The following is a 16417-nucleotide window of genomic DNA, read 5'->3' on the forward strand; positions in this document are numbered from 1 at the left end:
ATTTTAACAAATATACACAGAGCGTGCTGAGCCAATTGCCCACAAACCACTCTCAACTGTCGCAAATCAACTCCACTGTCGTGCACCGCGCCGCCCGTGCAAAGATGGCGGCTGAGCTGCATCCGCGCAGCGGAAAACTGATCGGTTTGTCGAACTCCAATCGAACCGCTCAGAGAAATCAGCCGGTACAGGAATTTAATCATGGCCTGGTCCTCAGTCTGGAACCGCTGAGGGACCGCGATGTCTTCACCGTCCGCATCGATAAGAAGGTAAACAAGCATGTCCCACCAGTGTCCAAAGAGGGCGAGAGACATGGAGTGAAACAGAGGGAGAGAGATCGAGAAAAGGGTGGGAGTGTGTGTCACATCGCCTGCAGTGGTTCATCATCATTTGGGCGTGCGGGGTCTGTCCGATTTTATTCATAGGTCATTCGTGTAAGGCGTTTATGTGTGTGAATATCCCATGAAGATCTGACATGGTTAGTCACGGTCAGTTTATGTTTGGAGACTGTGCAGACTGGCTATTCCTGGATGTGGTTTCAAAACATCTTTCGGTTCGGTTCTGGTCCCAGCAGTCTTGACATCCACAGCGTGTTTTTGTGAAATGTGTCTCGTCAGGGCTCCCTGTAAACATGTGAACACACTATCTGTTGTGTAGTAAACGCATAGTTAGCTTCACGTCACGTTATCTCTAGTAAACTGCGAACCCTCCGGTCGCACGACAACAGATCCAGATGGTTTGTTGACACGTTTATTCGACCTTTTTAAAAATAAAATATTTATTTTGGTCACCATTTCTTTGACGTTTTAATACATTTTAGTCACATTTTGCTTGGTTTTTTATTACTAGCCGATTCAGATCAGAAATGCTCGCAACCGACCGCTAGCTTCAGATCAACCCTGCAACAGATATAATGTAACATATAACATCACCTTACGATAGTCATGTTACAAACGTCTTGAAAGTGCTATAATGGCAATTGTATTTGTTTTAATGGGAACTATAATCGTTTCTACTGTTAATGAGTTGTGTTCTGCTAGTGTGATGTTATCGGGTCAATGGAAACCAATTGATCAGATCACCATTAAATCCTTCTGGAATATGGCTCTTACTGAGGATATTTTTACTTTATCCCTCATAATGCATTTCATTTGGAGGCTGTCTATGCAGCTTTTTGTTCATGTAGGTAGTGTGTAGTGTTGTGTATGGATTTTTCATGAAGGGTGACCTTGCTGTCTGCTCATATGACTACAGCAGGAAATCTCTCCCACTCCCACTTCTGGTTCTTTGCAGTGTCCAAATGTCTTTAAGTAGGTATGATTTTAATAGTGATTAGATAATGATTTTAATGATTCTTAAGGGAACAAGAATCAAATTAGCTGTGAACTATGACTGCTACAAGGTCTCATTATTACTTCATGTGAGGTCATGTTGCTGTGTATTGAAATTCCAGGCTTACACATTGTTTGTAAATTAACAGATTTTTTATCATACTAGGTATGTGTCTTCAGTGATGTCAGAGTTTTTTATTTTTATTAAAAGCGTAATTTCTTGTCATTTGGCTTAATTAGTCTTGATGCTTTGGGTGCTGTTTGTGGTTTAGAAGTGTTTATATTTGTCAAGTTCATTGCCTGTTTCACAACTGTTTAACGATGCAGGAAAATTGCATCCCGCATCCCGATCATTTGCACTTAAGAGGTTTAAGAGATAATCTCATCCAAAGCAACATGAGTGCCTTGGCATCACATGACCACTTGCCATACTCAGACAGGAAGTATGAAAGCAAATGAAGAGCAGAAAGTTATGTATTGGGAAAAAATATTACCATTTCTTGTACATTTTTGCAAATTCTTATAGCCAAAGTGACAGTGGATAGTGGCACAGTGCCATGCTCTACCAGTTGTGTTATAGGAAATCTGAAGTAGCCAAAATATTAATAGACAGTTTTTATTAAATAAATGTTTGTGGAAGATATTTAATTTGTATTTACTAGTGCTGCACAATTAATCGAAAAACGCATTAGGATTAGTATTACAATCACGGGTGAAACAATTACATAATCGCCAAAAGCCTCGATACAAATACAGCTGTCCATTTGCGCTCATTTCTGTGCGTTTCGGCAGTGTCTTTGGGCACCAGATACAGTGGCGAATCAGAGAAGTGATACGTTGACGTGTCCTTTAGCTATTCGTTTTGGATTTTTAATTGACAACTATAATTTTTTTTTTTACATTATATTATTTAGTTTTGGATGTTTAAAGAAAGAATATGACATTCAGCTGCGTCACATAAAGTTATGAAACATTTCAAATCTTCAAAGTAAAATCTATTAATCTACAGTAATAATCGCAATTACAATATTGAGGTGAATAATCGTCAATGATGATTTTTGTCATAATCGTGCAGCCCTAGTATTTACCGTAATTTACACAAGTAATTATACACACGTAATTATATTTTCATAAAGATGACAATAAACCTGACTTGACTGGGTGTGGTGGGGATAGCTTGTTGTTGGGTGCTATGTATGCTGTAAGGGTGTCATGTTATTTATTTATTTTACATTATTTTATACAACAGTCAGTATTTTTGATGCAAACATCAGTATTTTTGTAGGTGTAAATGGTTTTAGCCGATGGTGTACTGCATGTTTTAGAACTGTTCCTTTAGTTCGATATAGCTTTGTAAAAATTGTAAAGAACAATACAAAGAGTTTAGAATAGAGGGCTGAGTAACGGCTGCATTTGATGATTTTTTAAATATCAAACTAAAGAATTGTATTACTGTGTATTATTAAAAAATATGTTCTTGTTAGTTTAATAGGGCTATGAGCTAGTAGTGAGGTTCAAGAAAGACTGCACAAAGCATTTAAAAATACGTTTGCCTTCAAATATGATATAATTTTTTAGGGCTGCACGATAATTTATCGTGATACCACCAAATCCTATTGTAATCAAGCTGGCTGCGATACGCAATGTGTCGACATTTTTTTCAATGCTCATCTTGTCTGTGAAGCACGTCTCTGGTATCAGTAGGAAATGCTGCTCGATCTAAAAGCAGTGCGAGTTTGAGTCGCTTATAATGTGCATTTGAAAAAGCAACACCCGTCAAACATGATCATTATAAATATACTTTATTATCATAAAAATACCCGATGAGGCTTGAGTAACAGTGATAAAAAGATGTCCATAAGCATTTCCTAGATTCTAGAACGTGTTATGGTCTTCTTCTGCAGTGCGTAATTGGAGTTTCCGCACGAGAGCGCCCTCTGGCTTTCGGATGCAGCAGCATTTCCCCGTACTTCACTCAAAAGCTGTGCATAAATCACGTGATATTTATTGTCGGTTTATCGCGACAGCCCTACTTTTTCTTTATCATAATGTTTATAAAGCACATTTTTGTTTTAATAGCCTTTTAATAGTTCACAAATATTATCCATAGAGTTCTACCTTCCTGTTGCTGCTGAGTGTCCATTCTTGCAGTCTTAGTTCCTAGACAGAGGGGAAAGATTGCCGGTCACTTATGTAACCAGATTAGAGAAATGACTTGATCACATTCTGTGTTGCCTGACCGTCTTCTCAGCCCGCCTTAACCCAGATAAACACGACCCTGTTCCTGACAGCCTACATACCATTAACATAAAGACATTTGTGGAATGCATTGACAAATATATGGCCTGAATTTCACTGATTTAAAGTAGTGTTCTCTGTTCTCTAAGGAAATCATATGTGACATGCTGGATTATCACAGAAATAAATTTAAGAGCTTCAGGGTTCTGATGTTTTTATATTTAGAATAAATTAGAATGAGCTTTATTGGCCAAGTATGTTTCCACATACAAGGAATTTGTTATAGTGACAGAAGCTCCACAGTGCAACAGAAAGACAGGACAGAACACAGATGATAAAAAAATAATAATAATATACAATAATATAGAAATAGGCAATGTACAAAACAGCAAAAACACAATATACAATATAGAATAATATTGTGTGAATGTAAATAAAAAGCACATTTAAATGCTGAGTCAATTTTGTTTGTCTATGTTCAGGTAAACTCTTGGAGTGGTTCTATAGAGATCGGTGTGACTGCGCTGGACCCAGCCGGTCTGGAGTTTCCCAGCAGTGCCACAGGACTGAAGGGGGGCTCGTGGATCGTCTCGGGCTGCTCTGTGCTTAAGGACGGCCGCTCGGTACTGGAGGAATACGGTCGCGACTTGGACCAGCTGGGGGAAGGGGACCGTGTGGGAATCCAGCGCAATGGGAAAGGAGAGCTGCATCTGTGGGTGAACGGGCAAGACTGCGGCACGGCAGCCAGCGGACTTCCTTCACGCCTGTGGGCTGTAGTGGACCTCTATGGGAAGTGTACCCAAGTGACTGTGGTAAGCTGTGAACCGCCACCTGAAATGGAAGGGGAAGAAGAGGAGGATGTGGAGGAAGAGATGGTGGCAGATGCCTGCCGTAGCCACGATGGGGCTGGAGCTGTTGTGTTAAGTGCAGCTGGTGCTTCAACAGTAGGGATGAACGGATCAGCGGAGGAAGGTAAAAGCGGAATGTGGCGAGTTTCGATAAAAAATTGTATTGCATTCTGACTGAATTTAATAATGTGCGCTGTTTTCTGTCTTCTTTAGTGCCTGAGGCCTCAAGGATGCACAGTCGACCAGACAAATTTACAAACAACTTTGAGCCTGACAGTGGTAATCTTACATACAAATCAGGGACAGCTCACCCCAAAATGAAAATTCTATCAGTATTTATTCACCCTCATGTCATTCCAAACCTTTGTGACTTTCCTCTGCAAAACACACAAGAAGATATTTTAAGGAAAATTGGTGACAACAACTTTGGACTTCCATTGTATGGGCACAAAATCACTTGAGACATTTTTCAAAATATGTTCTTTTGTGTTCCAGAGTCATATAGTGGTTTCAAACTGTGTTGGGTGTAACTAGTTACTAAGTAATTAGTTACTGTAATTTAATTACTTTTCCCTCGGAAAAGTAAAGTAAGGGATTACTCTTATTTTTGTAATTTAATTACAGTTACTTCTGATGTAATTAAATTAAATACTTTGTGTAATATGTGTGTGTGCAGAAGAGGAATTGACATCAAAATTCAAAGTCTAACTTTAAAATCCGTGCTTTAATGTATTATTCTCACATTTGTAATTAATAATACTACTTTATGTAGTTTTATATTCTTTATTTGAATGAATTAAAAGAGCCGTTTCATGTCTATCCTTGAATCACTTAACTCATCAAGGTTGATATAGGATATAGAAAGTAATTAGTAATAAGTAATTAAATACTTTTTGAAGAGAGTAACTTGTACAGTAATCTAATTACATTATCGAATATGTAATTAGTAACTAGTAATTAATTACTTTTTCAGAGTAACTTACCCAACACTGGTTTCAAATGACATGAGGGTGAATACATGATGACCTAATTTGAATAATTGGCTAAACAATCCCTTTAAATTATTACATGACTAAAAACCGTATCACTATATCTTCTTCCTGTTTTTCCCTCTTACAGTTTTAACTGAGCACCAGTTATTTGATGTGTTCAACAATGCCATCGTCTCTCTGTACCGTTCAGAGGACGAGGGTGGGGATGATTTGGGGTTGGGAGGCGGAGGCTCTGACTCTTCAAGGGGCGGCACAGCAAGTAACGGTGGAGGCAGAGGTACAGGAAGTGACAGCGGCATTGGAGGCGGAGTCCCAGGGGAAGGCAGTAGCAGCAACAGCAGTCCAGCAGGAAACTCCGGAGGCGTGGCGGGACTGGGCGTGGCCACTGCCAGCATGACAACCAATGATGCGTTGCTGTTTCACGAAAAGTGTGGCACGCTGATCAAACTAAGCAACAATAACAAGACGGCAGAGAGGAGGAGACCGCTGGACGAGTTTAATAATGGAGTCGTCATGACCAACCGACCACTCAGACACAACGAAATGTTTGAGGTGTCAGGCTTTTGTTTTTATGTGGTGATCCCCTTTAATAGACAGTTTTAAGTGTTTATTTGTTTTAGAAGGGTTGTGAGTACAAGAAACTGAGGGGAGGCTGCTTTTGTCTGTTGCAGATACGTATCGACAAACTAGTGGATAAATGGTCCGGTTCTATTGAGATTGGAGTGACAACCCACAACCCAAATAATCTCGACTATCCTGCAACAATGACAAATCTACGCTCAGGTATGCTCTGTAAAATTTAGATATACATAATTATTATACAAAGTACATACATATATATTATGTAAGCAAAAACGTTTATTTTGCTTACGATTAGTCGCGACTAATCATTGTGCAGCCTATACACTGGGCTTTAGTAGTCTTTTTAACCCCTTTTAAATCATAAAATGCACACTTTTATCGCCATTGCATTATGTAGAATGGTAAAATCACAGTATCCATTGTTTTTTTAATTTGACTAAAGGCACAATCATGATGAGTGGCTGTGGGATTTTAACCAATGGGAAAGGGACCCGTCGGGAATACTGTGAATTCAGTCTGGATGAGCTCCAGGTAAATTGGATTTATGAGTTTAACTATTATCTCATGTAAATTTATACTCATAGGTGTTCTTGGGTTATTTATACACACTGTCGATCAAATGTTGTCACTTCCTGTCTCACAGGAAGGAGATCTCATAGGTCTGATGAGGAAAGCCACTGGAGCTCTGCACTTCTACATCAATGGCATTGATCAAGGTAAGAATGGCCTTAATTCAAGTGTGGTCTTGTACATGATATGATATTCTTCCTGGTGACGTTTTTCTTAATGTACATTCATTAGGAAATTATGAATGAGAGATTATAAATGATGTTTTCACAGGTGTTGCGGCCAATCAGACCCCTGGTGTGGTATATGGAGTGGTGGATCTCTATGGCATGGCTGTTAAAGTCACCATTGTCCACAACCATAACCACAGTGACCGCTTACGACGCAATAATGCCATCATGAGGGCACTTTCTCCTGACGTGGGCCGACCTCGACCTGCTCTCTCAGTGACCCCTGAACCCGATATCTCAGATCGCCTGCTCTTCCATCCTAACTGTGGGCAGAAGGCTGCAATAATCAGTGAAGGCCGGACTGCTTTACGGCCTCAGTGAGTTTATTAAATCTAAACTTTTTCAGTTAATGGCAGCACTTAAAAGCAGTTTATTGACTTCATTCTTTGGCCTTTACAGTGCGACGGATGATTTTAACCACGGTGTTGTGCTTAGCAACCGTCCCTTGCACTCCAATGAGGTTTTTCAGGTGCGCATTGACAAAATGGTGGACAAATGGGCCGGATCGATAGAGATTGGTGTGACAACTCACAACCCCGCTTACCTTCAGCTACCATCAACCATGACCAACCTGCGATCGGGTAAGATGTTGAGCTCTGCTACAGTTTGGAATAAAAGCTAAATCAATAAGTTAAATCAGTAACGTAAAATAAAAAACGTCTTTTTGCAGATAGCCTGAATCTCATGCACTGTTCTTTTCACAGGAACTTGGATGATGACAGGAAATGGCGTTATGCATAACGGAACCACAATTCTTGATGAATACGGCCACAACTTGGATCGCCTGAAAGTGAGTTTTAAGCCACGTTAAACATTGAACTTGTATTGTAAGTCATTATTCAGAGCTTCTTTAAACCTTTCTCAAATAAATACTAGTCGAACGTGTGATGTGGAGTATAAAAGTAGAATTGTGGATAAACTTTAATGCATTTCCTTTTTATAGACCATTTTGCACAATGTAAACAACACTTGTCCCGAACCACTTCCTGTTTGTTTGTTTTTTATTTCACATATATAATTACATTTTAAAGATGTTTATTTCCCATTTTAATTCAGTTCTGAATGTTGCATTGATTAATTGTATTTGTTCTGAAGTTTGTAATAAACGAAAACAGGAAGTGCTTCTGGACCACTGTTGGTTACATCTTGTAAAATGGTCTATTCTATACAACTTGAACTTTATAGACCCCCCGCCCCCCAAAAAACCACATTTAAGTAGTCCATGTGACTCATGTAAAGCAATTTTTTGTCTCAGAAAATTTGTCAGAATGGAAGTACATATAAAATCAGTGAATAATGGCTATTTGTCACTTCCTGTCATATAATCTTCAGTAAAGGATTTTTGGATCTGTTTATTCACGGCCTCATTGTGTCAATCATCACAGGCTGGAGATACAGTTGGAGTTGTCCGTAAGGAGGATGGGAGTTTGCATTTCTTTGTGAACGGAGTGCCTCAGGGTCCCGCGGCCTGGAACGTTCCTCCCAGCGTGTATGCAGTGGTGGACCTGTATGGACAGGCTGCTCAGGCCACCATCATGGATGATATGGGTAAAAGAGATGGATGGTGTGGAAACCGATAATAAGAGAGCGATCATAGGTTGTAGTTAATAATGTACATTTTTGCAAACTGTTTCTTTGTCCTCAGCTGATCTCCCTCCCCTGCCCGATGACAGTTCTGAGGGTCCAACAGCCATGTCCCCCGGGAGCCCGTGTTCTATCTCTGGAGCCGCAGCTGCCAATGACCTTCGCTTTCATCAGTTGCACGGCACCAATGCGGTCATCACTAACGGAGGCCGAACAGCACTTAGGCAAAACTGCCGCAGCGAGTTCAATGACGCCATCGTTATATCTAACAGGTTACTTTTGTTTTTGCATGAACTCTTAAGTGCTGTCTGATCACAGTCTGAAATGAATCTTGATACAGCAATCGTCCATTAAATGAATATTTTATGTTTGTGTGTCTCACCGAGCAGGTCCCTTCGAGATGGAGAGCTCTTTGAGATTGTGATTCAGAAGATGGTGGATCGCTGGTCGGGTTCAATAGAAGCAGGTCAGCTGATTTTTTCTCGAATAACCTGAGTTTTAAATGTTTGTGTATCTCAGAGCTAGGCTAAACCATACTTGCATGACTTGAACAAAATACAAAGATTAAATGATTTCTCACCAGAAATACCTTGAATTATTGTTTGTTGTTAGTTTGAATCGAAACTGTGTGTATTTGTTTACAGGAGTGACCGTGATAAGACCAGAAGAGCTGGAGTTCCCCAATACAATGACTGACATCGACTATGACACATGGATGCTGAGGTGAGTTCTTTGTAGATGTAGATGGTTTAATAAAAATTAAAGTTTCCCAAGTAACACACACACACTACATACTTACAAACCATTACCCTGAATGTACAGCAAGCAGCTTTGAATAAAAGCATTATTCTGAACGTCTTGTTGTAGTGGCACAGCGATCATGCAGGATGGAAACACCATGAGGAACAACTACGGCTGTGACCTGGATTCCCTGACCACAGGTTCGAGGATTGGGATGATGCGTACAGCATCTGGAGACCTACATTACTTCATCAATGGGGTTGATCAGGGTCTAGCTTGTACTGGGCTACCACCAGGTAATAGTCAATGGAGACAGTTTACCCGCCTTTATCCAGCACTGGTACTTAGCAGCACTATCATCATAAAATCTCTCCACCTCGCTTGATTTTAGACGTGTTTGCCGTGATCGATCTGTACGGTCAGTGTGTGCAAGTATCAATTACAAGTTCATCCGGCCCGCTAGATAACAGCCTGTGTACCAGCAACATCACAGAGAAGAGCTTCCCTATACACTCACCAGGTATGGAATAATCACAGGAATAAAGCAGGAATTTTAAAATGAAGTTGCATTACATGTCTTGATCAGCCATAGCACGACAATATTCTGGCTGAATATTGAATATTCTAATAAAGAATACTGTGTATATGTTGATGCAGGTCACATGTTGGCAGTTCACCCAATAGGATTAAATAGACATCATATCCAAAAACAATCGCCGTAGCTAAATCTTTAAACTTTTTTATTCACGATATGTTATACATTGATATATCGATTGATACCCCTCTACACCACAACATAAAACACATTGGTCCACATATTCACCTGTCTCCTGTTTATATTCTCTTTGTCACCCTCTAGTGGCAGGGGTCGCTCATCGCCTCCACAGCAAACATGGTAAGAACGTGGTGTTATTAGGAGATGGCTGTCAAGCACTGAGGGTGGGAGGATATGCACATGGAATTGTCTTCAGCGCTAAAGAGCTCAAAACAGATGAGCTGTTTGAGGTAAGACATGGGATGTGCTCTGGTGTTGCTTTAGCTTTGTAAATTAAATTCGCTGCATTAAAAACGCGTGTTTCTCTAGGTGAAGATTAACAAGGTGGACGAAAGATGGTCTGGTTCGCTTCATGTGGGTTTGACCACACTGCAGCCCCAAGACCTGCCATCGTGCCCTCTCAGCGGCCTCTCGCCTTCTCTTACCCAGCTCAGGTCAAAGGTCACCTGGGTCCTTGCCAGCTCTGAGGTCAGACGCAACGGAGTGCTGCAGAAACAGAACTATGGCTGCTCTCTGGAACGGCTCACGGTGAGACACTGAGAGAGCGCAAACGTATTACATTTTTGTACATTTTCTGCCCTTTTGGTATTTATATAAACAGGTTACACAATTATATTATTAGTGGTAGGCAAAGTGGGGCTCCTCTAAAAAAACTTCCTTTAACATTACATTGCAATGCAGGTGGGAAATCGTGTTGGAGTAAAGAGATGCAGTGACGATACCATGCACATCCTTATTGATGGAGAAGACATGGGACCAGCAGCCACTGCAGTGGCAAAGGTATTTCATATCTTTAGGTTATTATATGGCACTGAAGAAGTATTGTTTATCGTGTTAGCTAATACATTAACTAATGTAAACAAATACAACCTTAATGTAAAGGCAAATATTGAACAAATATTTAAATATTAGTTTGGTGTTGTAATCGACTATTTTTATAAGCTAAGTATTTAAGCTAAGTGAGATCAAATGAATTCAGCTCAAATCACTATTTTATTTTATTTGAAGTAGCCGTTGGTGTAATAAGCATGATAATGTACATTCAGCCCATCCGTATCACAAAAATCCCTTCGTCGTGATAAATCACAATAAAGATTGACTGACTGTACATTATACCTGATCTGATATCACATTTACAGTTGAATAAACGTACAGCCCACTCACACTATACTGCATGTTTCAGAATGTGTATGCAGTTTTGGATCTGTACGGAAAGGTGACGGCCGTTTCCATTGTCAGCTCAACATTAGTGGAGGATGCGGAGAGCGTGAAAGCTCCCTCGCTCTCATCTGACAGCTGCAGTGAGGGAGAGGAAGATAACACACCTGTCAGAGAGGTGCGGTCCCAGCTGCATGAGTTAAAGCTAGCTGATGTGTTTGATGTGTATTTGGATGTTATATTTACAAAAAAAAATCTCCCAACTCTTTAGTGTGAGAATGAACCGCCGCTGGTGCCCATGGTCATGACATTTTTGGAGAATCATGGGAAGAATATCCAGCTGTCCAATCAGAACCTGACTGCTGCCCGGGTGTCCAGCTACAACCAGGGACTGCTGGTCACAGCGCAAGCTTTGCCCCGCCAGCAACTCTTCCAGGTGTGTGTTTGTGTTTAAGAGAAATAGTGTGTGTGTGTGATTTAGATGCTGATTTCTCCAGCTCTACATCAGTTTCAGATAGACCGCTTGAATCCTTCATGGACGTCGTCTCTGTCGCTGGGTGTAATCGGTCATGCACCAGATCGCCTCAACTTTCCTTCCACAGCCTGCTGCCTTAAACGCTCAGTCTGGCTTCTGCAACGAGACTCGGTTTTCCACAATTCACTAAAGGTGACATCACTTCCTTAAAGCATGTTATTTCCTATTTTATTTTATTAATTCTTAAGTTTTTATTCTTTGCTTTAACCCTTTCTTTCTCTATATATATATTTTTTATATTATATTATTTCTATTATATTCCATGTGTTTGAAGTATTTTGTATCTGTGCTTAACCTCACTTTCTCTCCATTAAATCCTCAGATTTGTGAGAACTATGGTCCTAACCTAGACACCTGTCCTGAAGGGACAGTTTTGGGGCTTTTGGTTGACAGCAGTGGCTGTCTCCACTTATTTGTTAATGGCATGGATCAGGGCATGGCAGCTCAGGACATCCCCAGCCCTTGTTACCCAATCATTGACCTTTACGGCCAGTGCGAACAGGTCAGTACATATAACTGCATTATATTGTGTTTGCAACGTATCTACAATAAGAGTGAGCGACTGGTGATTTTGTGTTTTCAAGCTGAAACAAACTGACCATCTCTTGTTGATTCTTAGGTCACTATAGTGGCTAACCATGTGCCAGTGGTTGGCGGCGAGAGTGGGGACATGCATTGTCAAGGCGACATGGAGAAGGCTGATATGGTGGATGGTGAGGAAGATTTTAAGCTCATGTCTTACAGAAGCTTTGGGCTGACTCTGGTTAACACACATGTTCTTTATGTTCTGGCAGGTATCAAAGAGAGTGTGTGCTGGACGCCGCCTCCTGAGGTGAACCCAAACAAGACGTGCGAGTATCAGGCGCTCTGCTCCAGATTCAAAGACCTTCTTACTCTGCCTGGTACACATGCAGCACACGTTACACTCATACATTGAATAAACCAAATAAAATGATAGCGGCTAAAACTTGGTACTCCTTTGTAATTCCTAGCTAATTCTTTACATGTATATTAAGGGTTCAGCTTGCTCTCTTTTGATTTCCCACTTTTTCAGATGGTTACTTTAATGAAGATGCAAAGTATAACCTGTGTTACTGTGAGTCCTGTCACAAACTACGGGGCGATGAGGCCTATTACAAAAGAGGAGAGCCTCCCAGGGACTACGCCCTGCCGTTCGGCTGGTGTCGCTTCGCGCTCCGGTTAGTCACCATCTTTCATCATTACATACATTAACTAAGTGCAGATTCATTGTTAGCAGTGTTGATCACTGACAGATAGGATGTGTATTTTAACAGTATCAAGACCCACTGCGAAGTGTCCAATGCCTTCAAGAAGTGGCACATTGCGTATCACGGCACCAATGTCGGCTCCCTTAGACGCATCCTGGACCACAATCAACTCTTGTCTGGTTAGCACCATAAAGTTTTTTGTAATTTTTCTTGACTTCACCCAAAAAGAACATTTTACTATTATTTCACCCTCATGTCATTTATTTGCCAATCAGATTTTTTTCTTTACCTCAAGCAGAATCGTCCTCCATTTTCTCTTCGTCCCCGGTGAAGACAGAGGGTCACGGCAGCTACGGGGAGCCAGAGGAGAACAGCGCCCCAGAGCGCGAGATCCCCTGCGTGCAGCTTTCTCCGACCATGCGCTACTCTGGTCTGGAGGGCTTTGCCCCTAAAGTGCAGTAAGTTAACACCTTTCAAAATTTTATATAAAAATTCCATTTTAATTTCCATTTAGGCTAAAGAGCTTTACCTTAAAGGACAGGTCACCCAAAAATGAAAATTCTGGTATCATTTACTCACCCTCTTTTGTATTGTATTGACACAAAACCAATGCAAGTGAATGGGTGCCGGTTAACAACATTCTTCAAAATATCTTTTGTGTTCTGCGGAAGAATGAAAGTCATACAGGTTTGAATTGAAAAGAGGGTGAGTAAATGATGACAGAATTTTCACTTTTGGGAGAACTATCACTTTAAAAATCACAAGGTTATGATTTTTCACATTTTTAACTTAAGTATCAATATTGAATAATTGTCACGAAAATAAAATCAATAAACATGAAAACCTATTATAGTACACCCAAAACAAAATAAAGACTTTGTAAAAGTGCATAATAGGACCCCTTTAAAGTTTATATGCAATAATAAGATAAGCTTTTCCTGTTATGCTCTTTCTCTTTAGATTCCGAGACCCACGTTCCCTCCGCTGTCACCAGGCGCAGGTGGGCTTCCAGGTGTGCGTGCGGCCAGGCTCCTACAAAGCAGGGCCGTCGTCGCTGGGAATCAGCGAGCCCCTGGATCCTCGATTCAGCAATGCAGAGATAGAATGGATCACTAAAGAGAAAGGGGGCACGCTTCTGTACGGCCTCCTCATACGAGTGGAGTAGAAGTGAAATCAAACTCACTAACTCTTATATCAACCAAATTTTAGCGGAGGCCACCCCCCCCCCCTCAGACTTGTGGAGGATTCCAGGCTCATACATCGCTGCATGATGTTTCAGATGTACTTTTTTGTTTGTTTTGAAGGAGGGTGATGGTAATCCCCAGAGACAAAACACTGCCTGCACTTTATGTTCTGGTGGGCGAATTTGAGTTTTTCTCATTTAATTCACTCAGCAGGCCCTCAATTCATTTCCACCCCTTTTTTCGCTCTTTTCATTTAGCTTTAAATGAACGTGTCACCCCCTCTGTGAGCCCTCACCTTCGACAGAAATGAACTGGTCTGAACAAACACTAACCACTTCTTAGCACAGCCCTGGATTTTTATTAGACTTTTCTTAAGACTTGCAACGGACACATCGATCTTGAATATACTGTCAAAATAACAAGAAAAGACAATGTCAAGAAACTCACAGCCGTGGAAGAGCCTGCAACGTCGCGTATTTTATCGATTCATCTGTATACTCCACAGATTTTGCTCTATATTTGGTTCTCATTATAGATGTTTTTGAGGTCAGAATTGACATGAGAGTAAATATAGTGTTTTAAGAAACATTCAAAGTGTTCATTTAAACAGCTAAATTAAGATGTGGAACAGATGGTGAATACACAGATATAACTCATCTTGGTTGAAGTGGGATTTTTAAAGGGATAGTTCACCCAAAATTGAAAATTCAGTCGCTTACATGCTGATCCCACTATATATAGAAATCCTATTTTCTGTCTTCTGGAACAGAAAAGATGTTTAAAGTGACAGTTCACCCAAAAATGAAAATTTTGTCATCATTTATTCATCCCTTTGTCGTTTCAAACATGTATGCCTCTTTCTTCTACAGAACAAAAAAGAAGATATTCTGAAGAAGTTTGGTAACCAAACAACGGCGGTACCCATTTACTTCTATTGTATGGACACAAAACCAGTGCAAGTGAATGGGTACTGCCGCTGTTTGGTTACCAACATTCTTCAAAATATCTTCTTTTTTGTTCTGGAGAAGAAAAAGTCATACAGGTTTGAAATCACAAGAGGGTGAGTAAATGATCACAGAATTTTCATTTTTGGGTGAACTATGCCTTAACGGAAAGCTAATGCTTCTTTTTTCCATATAAGGAAAATGAATAGGGACTGCTCCGGTCACTGTTTACTTTTATTATTTGTAAGAATTCTCTAACACCTTACTTCTAGATAACTCCTTTTCGTTTCATGTGAAAACTTAATTCATATATAGTTAATTAATATATTCATATATGAACAGAGGGGAGTAAATAACATTTTTGGATCATTTTAATTTTTTGGATGAATTGTTCCTTTAAGATTTCCCTGTCTCATTCATCCCCCTGGAGGAGAGAGTTCATTACGCCTAAATGTATTTGTGAGGTGTCCTCTTCCCTGTTGTCTTCGCGGTATGTTGAAGGGACTTGTGCACTGTTACCCATTACTTTACATGTCACCTGAAGTTCTGATGAGTTACGTTAAAATGGTTCACATGTTGTTTACACACGGGTTATGTTCTGTCTCTTTCCTCTGCTACCAAGTAACTGTTCATTTAGCCCATTCGTTTACATTCTTTAATATAAGAACCAGGAGCTGTTTCTAAATTTAATGCTGGCAGGTAAAAGAATAGAATTGAAAGGTCTGTTCATGTTTCACATTCAAGATCCTGTTCAACAGGAAGGACTGTTCATTTCCTCTGGAAACATGAGGAATTGTGGGAATTGGAGTTGTCTGCTCAATTTCCTGGGCCCAAGATTGGTGTTTACACTGGGAATGTGACTTGTTTTTAATATTGTTTACTCCATGCTAGACATGTTGCCATGTTTTTGTTTTCTCTTATGATTGCACAAATCTAAGCCCTTGATGGAAAAGCAAAATTAGCTCTCCTGATTGTATCTAGGCTTTCTAAAGGCATATCTTCTCATTTATTAGGGTTTAATTTTAATTATTTTGTTGCCAAGATGACATACTTGAGTGCACATTTTACATTAGCAATCCTTTATTGCCAAGGGCGATGTCTGAATGGATGCTTGCGGTGTACATCATCAAATGTGAAAACAAGGGGTTCATGTTTGGCCCATTGCTGCTTTTTCTGTTGTATTGTTTATGTTTGTTATTTTTATGTCGTTGTGTTGTACAGCCTGTTACATAACACTCACATTACCTTCCTGGTTTGTAAGAAAATAAAAATGCAAAAAAAAAGAGACAGTTATGCACAACATATAGAATGTGTCCAGGTTTTTTACTACTTGGGTAAATCTAATGAAACTTTCGAAGAGCCCTAAAAAAGTACATGCATAAAAATACACACACATTTAGTTGTGTTTAAAAAAGATGTCCGTTTTTAGGATAAATCTGTTACTGTAATGCAGAAAATGTATTATGTCAAAAGTTATGG

The 16417-nt window shown here is 40.1% G+C and overlaps 1 protein-coding gene across 1 annotated transcript; it reads left to right on the forward strand.

Moving 5' to 3' along the window:
* The first annotated feature begins 80 nt into the window (after window positions 1-80).
* neurl4 (neuralized E3 ubiquitin protein ligase 4) lies at window positions 81-16236 on the forward strand. The gene is made up of 29 exons (XM_057358909.1): window positions 81-269; window positions 4052-4541; window positions 4631-4696; window positions 5537-5961; window positions 6081-6192; window positions 6434-6522; window positions 6635-6707; window positions 6832-7105; window positions 7188-7369; window positions 7493-7578; window positions 8174-8336; window positions 8434-8644; window positions 8762-8838; window positions 9017-9095; window positions 9240-9409; window positions 9505-9633; window positions 9973-10118; window positions 10198-10416; window positions 10570-10668; window positions 11072-11224; window positions 11318-11482; window positions 11555-11713; window positions 11904-12083; window positions 12201-12294; window positions 12376-12483; window positions 12636-12780; window positions 12877-12989; window positions 13109-13268; window positions 13771-16236. Exons 1-29 carry the CDS (start codon window positions 105-107, stop codon window positions 13973-13975), a joined length of 4737 nt encoding a protein of 1578 aa, XP_057214892.1. The 5' UTR covers window positions 81-104; the 3' UTR covers window positions 13976-16236.
* The last annotated feature ends 181 nt before the right edge of the window (window positions 16237-16417 follow it).

This window comes from Triplophysa rosa, linkage group LG18, assembly GCF_024868665.1.
Source record: "Triplophysa rosa linkage group LG18, Trosa_1v2, whole genome shotgun sequence".
Lineage (NCBI taxonomy): Eukaryota > Metazoa > Chordata > Actinopteri > Cypriniformes > Nemacheilidae > Triplophysa > Triplophysa rosa.